General features: G+C 38.5%; 1 protein-coding gene across 1 annotated transcript; it reads left to right on the top strand.

Moving 5' to 3' along the window:
- The first annotated feature begins 2,132 nt into the window (after positions 1-2,132).
- On the top strand, positions 2,133-7,235 carry LOC107696319 (tripartite motif-containing protein 35-like). The gene is made up of 6 exons (XM_016496603.1): positions 2,133-2,528; positions 2,882-2,977; positions 5,981-6,211; positions 6,316-6,338; positions 6,419-6,540; positions 6,715-7,235. Exons 1-6 carry the CDS (start codon positions 2,133-2,135, stop codon positions 7,233-7,235), a joined length of 1,389 nt encoding a protein of 462 aa, XP_016352089.1.
- Positions 7,236-12,460: the final 5,225 nt, after the last annotated feature.

Here is a 12,460-nt window from a genome sequence, read left to right as displayed (position 1 = left end):
ATGATGATCTCTTGAACTTATTTTAACAGATGTGTGATTATGTGATATCAGTGCTATTTTCTGAATAAAAGGTTAAAGGGTGTGTCTAATGCTATTTCATGTTTTCTGGGTTAGAGTTATTTAAACTAAAATTAAATAACTGTCGTTACGTCTATGAGGTAATGCTGTTATTCTTGGGCTCTGTTGTTGTTTCTGTTGTTTTCTATTTCTTCTTCAGGATTGGTTGTGGATGTAATGCGAGGCTGTTGCTGATTGGACCAGAGAAGAGGCCTGGACTATTAATTCTTCTGGAAGTCCTCTGGAGGGAGCCCTCTGCCTCTCTGCTGGTTCTTGACTGTTGTAGTACTGTGTGTTAGATGGTGGAAATGAAGTGTGACCGAGTATCATTTCTGTAGCACCTATTCTTTGGGGTTTAATAGAGTGCTGTTAGCCTTTGGATACCCTGTGACCTTTTATGTTAATAACATCAGTGTCCTGTTGATTCTATCTGTATCTTCTTAATTATTTGGGAAGCTGTAAGGGGTGAGTGCCTTTTTTTCTTATGTTGGCCAAGAGGCCAGCACCTTTTCTCTTGTTTATGGATAGACAAGGAGATAGAGTATGTTATTGTATTTTTTGTTTTTATTTTAATTGTAGGGAAGGTAGCTCTTTGTGTGAAAGTTGGCCTGTTTGTTTATTGTTTTGGCATTAGCTCACCCCTGGAGGTTTTGCTTCCATTATTTCTTGATTTTATTTTCTCCTGCTTTCTTTGTTATCTCTTTCAAGATATTCTTTGTAAACAGAAGAACAACGCTACGAAAAAAAAACAAGGGAACAAGATTTTATTTTGTCGTTTATGTTACACCCTGACCTTGACCAGGGATCGTAACACTGTAATTACAGATTTAGGTTAAATTAACATGCCAGTCTTTATTTTTCTTCTTTTTAGGGCAGCAGTAGCTCTAGGGGCATCCATATCAAAAAGCTGCAGGTCAGCCCACAATACAGCAAACACTTGAGAAACAAAAAAAAATCTACTGTTCCAAATATTCTGTATGTTGCTTAAAAATAAAATATATTGTGGTCAGTGGAAAAAAGTTGTTCTTTCTACCCAGAAATTTTAGAGCTGTAACCACAACACCGTGATACCATGATATTTTTTTAAGGTTATCATAACGTCAAAATCTCATACCGGCCCATGCCTAGTTCACACAGAGCGAGTTTTCCGAAAATGCAGTCCTGAAAATGGGTGTTCGTTTGGTTATACAATGCGGTTGTCACTCCTGTAAATAACAGTGTGTGAACGTAACCGTATTAAGAACTCAAATACAGGACTGAGAGCTGTATTCTGCTGCTGTGTGAACGTGCTCTGTGTGTCAATCATCAGCGTTTCGGGAGTGAGTCATGTTCCAAACACAGAATGAGAGGATTCACTCCTGCAATAAAATGTGGTTGTCACTCCCGTAAATAACAGTGTGTGAACATAACCGTATTAAGAACTCAAATACAGGACTGACAACTGTATTCTGCTGCTGTGTGAATGTGCTCTGTGTGTCAATCATCAGCGTTTTGGGAGTGAGTCATGTTCCAAACACAGAATGAGAGGATTCACTCCTGCAATTAAATGCAGTTGTCATTCGTGAAGCTGTGCAGTGTGTACCTGGGCTTTGTTGTATTTTGTTTTCATGTGTGAATCTGAATTAAGTGGATGAAGTGGACAGTTCAAATATTCTCTAATTCGGTCATTTATTTTTAAAAGTACACATAAGCGTCTTCACACAGACTTGAAGCACCAGAGCTGTCTCTTTCCAAACCTTTATTTTGTTTTCTAACAATTATGACAGACAATCATTCATATTAAAAAAATAAATAAAAAATAACAATCTTGAGCTCAGATTCAAAACAGCAGGAAAGGGTCAAAGTACACAAGACACAATCAGTAAGATAATAAAAATGCAGAAACTTTACCCTCTCAAAACACTTACCAGGAAATGACTGTCTCATTATTCCACTGCTTTCTGTCTTATCTGGATATATGGACAAAATCAAAAACGAAATAAGATCAAGAAGGATTTTTGAGAAGCTTGTTTTTGAATAGACAACAGATTTTGTAATTCCTGTGGTTATTGATGGATTATTTGTAAAGAGTGAAAATGGATTCACTTTCTGCAGAAGAACTTTCTTGTCCCGTGTGTATTGAAATCTTCAAGGCTCCTGTTGTTTTATCATGTAGTCACAGTGTCTGTAAAGAGTGTCTTCAACAGTTCTGGAAAATCAAGGAAACTCAGGAGTGTCCTGTCTGCAGGAGAAGATGTTCAAATGATGCACCTCCATGTAATCTTGCATTAAAAAACTTGTGTGAGTCGCTCCTGAAGGAGAGAAAAGAGAGGCATTCATCAGAGTCTGAGGAGCTCTGCAGTTTGCACAGTGAGAAACTCAAACTCTTCTGTCTGGAGGACAAACAGCTGGTGTGTTTAGTGTGCAGAGATTCACAGAAACACGTCAATCACACATTCAGACCCGTCGGTGAAGTTGTTCCAACTTATAAGGTAAGACAAATATCTTGATAAATTAGTTAAGGGTGTTTATAACACAAGCTATGCATACAATTCATATTTTATAGTATTAATTATTTTTTAAATACATTTATTCAATCATAGTTTCATGAAATATTTTCAACTGATTTGTGAAAGATGTCATCAGCTTACGTGTTTAGGCTGTGTTATCATTTAATTTACAACATTGTGACCAGCAGGTGTCGTCAATATGTGGATTTTTCTACTCATTTCACGAAGCAAACAATTGGTTCAATTGATTCACAGATTCAAAAAGCTCCATTTCTCCCATCACACACATTATATTCGGTTAATGTTTTATATCTTCTAATTTTGTTATATTCCAGGAGGAGCTCAATACTGCACTGAAGTCCTTACAAGAGAAACTTCAATACAAAGAAAACATTAAAGAAGAGTTTGAGAAAACAGTTCAACACATCAAGGTGAGGAAACAAAAATCAAGAGTCAAATACTCAAGAATCCCAACAGAGTTTACCATTCACATACACTATTAGTAAAAGTTTGAACACATCTAATCTTTCCCTGCAGTTTGTGTGGGTTCTAACGCTCCAGTATAGTGACAGGGAAACTATAACTCAATTAAAAAAAAAACTCGGTGTGACGTTAAAGTGGTCATATGATGTTGCTAAAAAGAACATTATTTTGTGTATTTGGTGTAATGAAATGTGTTTATGCGGTTTAAGGTTAAGGTTTAAGGACATAATTACTGATTATAATGACTTATACTGTCTTTTTACGCATTGCATCGCGCCGCGTAAACATAAAACCATGTCTGCATTTGTGATCGGAGAAATGACACACAACAAGCGCTACTCTACACTGCTCAAAACTCACGTTTGAATCATCAGTGGCAAATCCTTTAAATATGAAAACGTACTTACAGTCTGTGAGTCAGAACAGCCGGCATTGTAGTCTACTCTCCCAGGATCAGGAAACGGTCCTCCATAAAATGTGCTGCACACATCTGAATATTTGGGTTGAACTGTTCTGGAACAGTGTTGTAAATACAACTTAACCACTGATTTTCTAGTTGTGTCCTCTTTTGGAAGGCCAAACAAAGTAGTTTCGCTTTCACAACGAAACACAGCGTCACACACGGCGGGCTAGAGTGAGCGGTGGCCAGCTTGAGTGAGCGGAGGCCAGAGACCAGGCCCGGATTGGCTAATCGGGAGCACCGGGAAGATTCCCGGTGGGCCGGTCTGCTTTTTTGGCCGCGAGGGCCGGTGTTGTCATTCCACTGGGTTGAAGAGCAGGACTCGTTCTAGTGGCAATTCCCTTCACCGTCTGCTTTTTGATTTTGATTTTTGATCAGTTTGGGTGAATGCAAACAACTTATTGATCATGAGCCCAACATCCAGCAAGGCAGGAAAACATTCAATCTACCTGAGGGAAGACGTATTTCATTGAAAGTTAATGCTGTTAAAGCAGCACTTTGTAACTTTTGGCGCTCTAGCGGTTAATAAACAGAACTGCACACATCCCGCGAAAGAACATTCCAACCGGAGCTACTTCTCTAAGTTTATGTCTCTGGCGATTCACGCAAGTATGTGTTACTCCGCAGCAGTGACGACCCGACCAGGCTACAATAGTCCAAATATAAACTTGTACTTATTTAAGTGTACCTTAGTGATTTGGAATAAGACAAAAACGCGGTTTGGAAGATGAATTCATGATGTACTCGCTCATTATATACATTTTGCAAATTTTGAACACAGAAAAAGTTACATAGTGCTGCTTTAAATAGAGAGAGAGAGAAAAAAAACGTTTAGCGTATTCTTAAACTTGGACCTCGTTATTTAAGCCTACACTCTCGTAAGTTTTCTTTAATTGGAAAATATGCATTTTCACTCATTCAAAGACTATATGGTTGCAATATTATTTGAGTTCAAAACTTTAAGTGGCATTGTTTAATGCTTTATTGACTGACATTTCATAGACTTGTTCATAGTTGTTATGCTTTCAGATGTCATGCCATTTGTAATATCACAGCATTTTCACCTCCTAAATTACTAACGTTACACTTGTGAAGTCACAATTCTATAATTGTACAATTTACTCAGGCCGATTACATTTTTTGTATGACATTAAAATTATTTTTAGAATAGCCTAATTGTACATAAATAGGTTAAGCAATATTTCTGAGAACTTTTTAACTGCAGGCAGACATAGCATTAATTAGAATAATTGTACATAAATGGGTTAAGCAAAACAAATGTGATTATTTCTGAGAACTTTTTAACTGCAGGCAGATATAGGCCTACATTATGGTGCAGTACAAATATTTGGAGTGTCCCTTATTCTGTCCCTTATTTTCTTAAAGAATAAACACTTATTTTCTACAAGAATAAACGCAATTTTCTTAAAGAATCACAATTGTCCCTTATTTTCTATTTCTGAAGTTAATTGGCAACCCTAATGATGATGTAATTATCATTTGACCTTAGTTGTTGGAGATATGCGAGCAAAAAATAATAGATAAAAAAGGATAATAGAAAGTGCAAAGGCGGCACTGAAAAGGGAAAAAGCCAGTACAAAAAAAATTAAAAAATACATAGAAAAAAAACAAACAAAGTGGGCCGGTCTAAGGCATGAAACTCCAGGGCTGAAAATGAGTCCCACTCCGGCCCTGCCGGAGGCCAAGAGTGAACGGAGGTGGGCGGGCTTGAGAACGGCGCGGCCGGCGGGCTTGCAGCAACCACATGTGACGACCCCGGGCTGGACTCCGCTTCGTCCACGGTGAAAGCCGATCCGGCGATCCACAGCACGAAGTTGATGTATTTCCTCAGTGACCAGCACAGATCAGCTCCAGGCATGACGAAGCGGATATCGTCCTCTTTTGGAAGGCCAAACAAAGTATTTTCACTTTCACAACGACACACACAGCGGCGGCGGCAACAACAATACAACAGCGAGAATAAAAGTTACGCCTTCTTTCTTTGCGTGAACATTTGGGCGGCGTTATGCAAATCTTCCCACACAGTGACGTAGACATGTGGGGGCGTGTTAGAACAAGCCGTTTTAGGTAGGTGTGGTTGACTCTTAACTTTTATAAAGAATATCTCTTTGGATTTGAGACTTTAGTCTTTGCAACTTTACAGATCTTCTTTATGCACCAAGAGCTTGGAACACTCCAAAGAGAAAGGAAAAATTGAAATCGCATCATATGACCCCTTTAAAACCGAGGTCCTGTGGTGGCACTTCTTGTAAAAAGAGTGGGGCTGTATGATTGCAAAGTGCTTTGGGTGTACAGTAGTACATAAGAAAAGCATTAAATGCTTCATTTATTCTCTAACCACATTTTACAACAATAGTAAAGTCATCAAACAACAGGATGATAAATTCAGTGTGTCCAAACGTTTGACTGGTGCCATAGATGATGTGAGATGTTGAATCAGAAGATTGAAGTGGATATGGTTTGATTTCAGTCTCAAGATGATCACACAGAGCATCAGATTAAGAAGGAGTTTAAGAAGCTTCGACAGTTTCTCAGAGATGAAGAAAAAGCTACAATCACTGCACTGAGGGAGGAAGAGGAGCAGAAGAAGCAGATGATGAAGGAGAAGCTGGAGGAGATCAACAGACACATCTCAGATCTTTCATACATAATCAAAGACATGGAGAAGATGATGAAAGCCAGTGACGTCTGCTTTCTGAAGGTCTGATTTCAGATCATTGATTGATTGATTGATTGATTGATTGATGATTGATTGACTGATGATTGATTGAGTTGTTGATGATCAATGGTGTGTTTGTTCTGCAGGAGTTTCCAGTCTCAATGGAAAGGTGAGTGATCTGCTGCTGTCTCTGCTCTCTCTGCTTCTGATCCAAAGCCACTGCAGTTCTGATCCTGAATGTTCTTCCAGAGTCCAGATCTCATCACAGCCGGATCCACAGACGCCTTCTGGAGCTTTGATTGATGTGCCGCGTTACTTGGGCAACCTGCCCTTCAGAGTCTGGAAGAAGATGCAGGACATCGTCCAGAACAGTGAGTCTGGAGAAGATCTGAGCTCTTACACACACACTGGAAATGATGCATGGGGGAAGATTTACAGATTAAGATATGTCTGATGTGTTTTGTCATTTGGTCCAGTCTCATAATTCATAATAATCTGTGTATGGTCATCAGAATTAAAGCAGCTGTTGATTTTTTTCTCCTCAGCTCCTGTGATTCTGGATCCAAACACAGCTCAGCCACATCTCGTCCTGTCTGATGATCTGACCAGTGTGAGATGGAGCAACATCAGGCAACCTGTTCCTGATAATCCAGAGAGATTTGACATCTATCCCTGTGTCCTGGGTTCAGAGGGTTTTAACTCAGGAACACACTGCTGGGATGTGGAGGTTAAAGAGGGTTCATCCTGGGGTCTTGGAATAACGACAGTATCAAACCAAAGGAAGGGAGGTGATTTCTTTAACACTGATATCTGGAGTGTGCAGTACAAAATGTTTGAAGACTTTGGCTTTCCAGTTAAACAGGTGCTTCAGAGGGTGAGAGTTGATCTGGACTATGACAGAGGAACAGTGTCATTCTCTGATCCTGTAACTAACACACATCTACACACATTCACAACCACCTTCACCAAAACAGTCTTTCCGTTCTTTCATAGCATTTACCCTCTGAAGATCTTACCATTAAATTATTCTAGGTCTAATACAAACTACAACCAAAGTAAATTATAGCATGAACCAGGGGCAGTGCTAGGGGTGGGCTAAGGAGGCTGAAGCCCCAAATGTTTTCAGTAAAGCCCTGAATGTTTTTATTTCCATGTCTTGTGCGCATCAAGATTGAGTTTTCATGTGTATTAAAATAATTTCTATTAAACCAGCACTTAAACAGCAAAATGCAGCTGCTTCAGGTATACTTACTGTAGCCTATAAATTCATAATACCGATCTCACCATCTGTTAAAATTAGATTATTGTTACTGTGCTGTACATAAATGGTAAACTGAAGCAGGATGCCTTATGACACAGCCACTAAGTAAGGAAGTAAGGGAAAAAACACAATGCAGTCAGCTGAGACTATGGTCCACTAGGCTAGAGAAAGTGATGGACTTCATATTGAGGAGAAGACGCAGAAGGCTGGAGGAGAAACCGACAGCTGCAGCTTGGACTTGATAAGTACAGGGTGTCTGATGTTTGTTTTGGAGTTGATGATGTTCATGTACTATACATGTCTGCCAAATCTGGGAACCTTTATGACATTATTACTGTATATTTTCTTTATTGTCGTCTTGTAATAAACACCTCAACAGCCAAATGAAGTATGCAAACCAAATGTTGTACACATGGGGTAAGTGAATCATAGTTTTTTTTTTTGTATGAATTCACAGGTATAAGCACTTATACCCAAATAATGAGCTGTGTGAGCATGAATGAGTGCACACTCAACGTAATGTCTGTTTCATTCATACTGGTAGTCAGAGAGCAGAAACTCCACATGTGAGACTTACAAAAGTAACAGAACTGAAGACACTCCAGGAAATCCATAATATGGACAAAGACATCCAGCTAATGCTGTAGCTGAATAACATGCCGATAGAGACGTTTTACCTGATGAAACGTCAATACAATAAACATACAATTGTGACAATATATGGTTCATCTGTGTTCTTCAAGCCATCTCAGGTATAAAAAAAAAATAAATAAATAAAGTATATTTATAATACAGTGTTAATCGACTTTTATCACTGTATAGAATACTATAAAGGCATGATTTATGCCTCATTCTGTGATATGAAACCATGTCAGATCACAAAAGGAAGTTATTTCAAACACTCGACTTATGTTATTAAGTGAATCTGGACTAAATACATGTTATTAAATGTTCTGTTGGAGAACATATATATATATATAAACAGGCTCACACATGCAGAACTATCGCACGCGTGCTAATGTGGTAAATTAATTAATCGAACAGACCGATTTTTTTCTTCATATTTCGCCCAGTACAGCCCTGTGAATGTCTAATTTCTCTGTCATGTCGACATTGGCAAAGTTTCACCCATAATTTTAGCCATCCTTCTTGCTAGTAGTAGCTTCATAGACTAACCTACATCTGAGGTGTGTGATAGCCAGGAAACAGTGGGGAGTTGTGTTTTCTGTATTACATTAGGTTGAAAAAGACGCACAATGAACTAAAGTAGCCTGGTTTGAAAATGTAAGAAATGGAAAGTGCAGATATTTGTGTAAAAAAAAAAAAAAATGTTAAGGAGTGAGAGTAAAAAGTTGCCAAAAAAATAAATAGTGAAGTAAAGTACTGATACCAGAAAAATCTTCTTAAGAAGGACAGTAATGAAGTATTTGTACTTTGTTACTTCCCATCTCTGCTCGTGCTTGCTAACATTAATTTATTTGACACCGTAGGATAACTTCGTGCTTTTCTTATCTGCTGGCGTGGGCTGCCTACTGTTCCCAGGTATGTGCATTACACATTTACGTGGTAAGAACTGGTGTATTCATAGTTTTCACAAGACATCACACCCTTACAGGAACGCCCACATGGAGGGCAAAACAAAGCTTTCCTCCACCGACCGCCAGTTATTTTTATGAGGTTTGCATTAAGTAGTAATTTAGTAAGACAGTGATATTTAAAGGCCAAATTCAGTATACACTTTACTGATGATGCATATTGTACAGGCAAGCAGATGAACCCAGGATATAAACGCAATGTGAAAAGTTTAAAGGGGTCATATGGTGCGATTTTAATTTTTCCTTTCTCTTTGGAGTGTTGCAAGCTCTTGGTGCATAAAGAAGGAAATACATCAACTTCGTCGAATCCGCCGGCCGCGCCATTCTCAAGCCCGCCCACCTCCGCTCACTCAAGCCCACCTGCCGCCGCTCACTCTAGCCCGCCGTGTGTTCTTTGTGCAGATCAGTGTGGCAGCGGCGTTTCCAGGGCGACGCTAATCTGGACTCGGGATACTCGCCACAATATATACACTTGTATGGGGCTGGGTGTCCTGTGAGTGGGAGGGGTTAATTGCTGCAGCTACCAGGGGGGTGTTTGCACTGTGTGCTGTGTTTTATTTGTACTTTTCACATGTGTGCTTGTGTGTGAGTAGTGTGGTTTGATATCCATTGTGTTTGTAACTAGCCTATGGGCGATCTCCTCTTGCTACAAGTAGTCCCTTTGTACAAGTCACCTTTATTTATATAGCGCTTTTAACAATACACGCTGTCTTTCAGGGCTGTAGAGGTCCTTTCTAGGTACTGATCCACCATCTGGTCTGAATACGTACTGGATCCGGGTGACTGCAGTGACCATCTGATCTGGATACAGAGTGGATCTGCGGGCTACGGTGACCTCGGAATAAGAGAGAAACAGACTAATATTAGCGAGTTATGTGTTTGTTTGTTTCTTTTGATTTTTTTTGTGTAATTGAAGATTTTACCTATTTATGGTGAATGAAATAAAAGCCTATGTTCTTATATGTTGCCCCCATCTCTAGCTCACTATTATAACAAACCTGTGTGTCCTTTTGGGACCGTTATCCCTGGTACATTCTGGGGTGGCGTAGTTGGATATTGTGCCTTTAGAGGCTTTTCCAGTGATTTCTAAGACATAGCTTTGGGTGCTCTTCTTTAGTTTAGAGTCACCAAGTGAGATTATTTGCTCCCCCTACCACTCTGCTACAAGACACTCTGTGATGTGGCTCTTAAAATAGCCTTTGGGGTGTATGTAGCAGCAAACCGACTTTTGCCATTAAAATAATATTGTCAGGATTTACTAAAGATGTGCAGTTGAAGAATTAGTGCTGAAAAGGCGTGGACACAGTTATTTTTGCACCTGACCTTATTGAATATGCATTTGAAGGAGTTTCCCTTTCAGACGCAAATAATGGAAATTATCTGGCTGCGTCCGTGTTCTTTCATTTGCGCATTGTCAGTAAATCACCCTCAGAAATTTCCACTCCCATTAGCGCTTTCTTTGGAATTGCGCTCTCATGCTAATTTGCCCTGTTTAGTAAATCTGGGCCATAGTTTTAAAGCAACGCAAGCTACAGAACACAACAAGCAGAAATCAATGTATACAACTAGCTGAAGTTTGCTGTGCTTTATCCTAATGTAGTGCTTACTGTCTCTGGTCAGTAATTTATGCCAATCTGGACCAGTGTCTCAGAAGAATAGATTCGCTGCTGAGAAAGATGCCACAACAACAGTGAACGGACCCAGACTCTGGAGATTAGCAACTCGCAACTTGTATTTGTATTTAACAGCACACAACAGGTAAGTTGCTTCAATTAGTATAAAACAATGTAAATGAGGAAAAAAATAATATTTTCACAAATTAAATTGGTTACTCAACTTTCTGTTGCCACTCTTTGTTTCTTTAGATATCGTAACCCTTCCCTTGGTTTTCAGCAAGGTAAGTTCTTACACTTCACAAAATATTTGATTAACTCCAAAATATTGGATATAAGCACTTACATTTCTGTTGCAACTCTATTTGTTCCTTTGAATCAATCAGTGTTAAATTATACAAAAAACATACAATGTCATTCGTAAATCAAAATAGAAAATCAACAATTTTCAATGAAATATAGATATCCTTCTATTTCAACCCTCAATTGTTCAGTCTTTCAAGAAAAACAGTTCAGTAATAGTCCGTAGAGAGATTTAAATGTCTTTCATCTGTCGACGAGGAAAAATTGTCTCCATCCGAGAGGAATGAATGTAATAACAGCAATAAAGGGTCTTGATGAAACACTTCGGAAATGACCTTCTAATTCACGGAATTATTAAATAATAACTCCATTAATTATAATTAAGTTAAATAAGAGCACAACACTTCTGCATCAATTCTGATGGGTTCTCATGGGTCTAACTTTTAATTATTCACAATAAATTGAATACATTTATATACATTTCTACCCAGTAAGTCTAGCAGTTTCTTTACACTGTGTATAAGAATCTTCCAAATCCTTTTGTTCTGTTGAGGGAAACAGCATAAACGCATACAGTACATCAGAAATAGAACAATGTATCCATTTACTGTTTTTATTGTCTGTCACTCTGCACTACACAACACGGCACATCCCGTGTACACAGAAGAACCATTTATTATAATGTGTTCTGTTTGCTTTGAACACAGCCCTCGCCTCTGGTGTAGACAGGGTATAATGTGTTACTGCATATAAAGTAATCATAATTGTAGTAGATTTCTTGTTCATGTCTTTTTCTGATTTTGTCTTATGGTTTTGTCTTTTATGTTCATGTTAAAATATTCTCCAATTCTATACATAATATAGCGCCAGAACTGTCCCTTTCCATCCCTTCAACTCATGTATTATAATGTGTTGATCAACTGATTGTTGATGTTTTAAAAGTTGCACTGTTTATATCTTACTGAATGACTGAAGCCCCAAAGACATTAAAGTTACAAAAAGACCATCTCGAATTTTAGAAGTCAATAAAATGTCTGTGAGAGGATTTGGATTTCAGATGTTCAATGTTTATTTCCAGAGTGGAATTAAAACTCTCATGTCTAATCAAACTCTAGTTTATAATCAAACACACTATATTCTGCACATGGATAAATATGAATATTTTAAGTTTCAAGAGTTTCTCAGAGGGAGGATCTGGAGATGTATGTGGGGGGGGGGTGTCACATGATAAGACTATTATAACTCACTTTATACATTCTTATAACGGAAACATCCCACCGCTTCCGGAAGAGTCTGTTAGACATTGTTCTCAGTGCTTTCATCCAGCAGTTTTAATTCTGACTGCCAACTCTTTAAAATACACCAAAACAGCACGGAAACAATATTCAGCTGAAGAAAAGATTAAAGTTATTCTCAGTACAATCATCCCCATTTAAATCATTAAGTTTGAAAAAATAGATTTAAAATCATGTGTAAGGCCACTGAGACAGCATGCTGTTGTTGCACATAAAATATTAAT

This window comes from Sinocyclocheilus anshuiensis, unplaced genomic scaffold, assembly GCF_001515605.1.
Source record: "Sinocyclocheilus anshuiensis isolate Anshui unplaced genomic scaffold, SAMN03320099.WGS_v1.1 scaffold62, whole genome shotgun sequence".
Taxonomy (NCBI): Eukaryota; Metazoa; Chordata; class Actinopteri; order Cypriniformes; family Cyprinidae; genus Sinocyclocheilus; species Sinocyclocheilus anshuiensis.
This window is presented reverse-complemented; position numbering and strand designations above follow the sequence as displayed.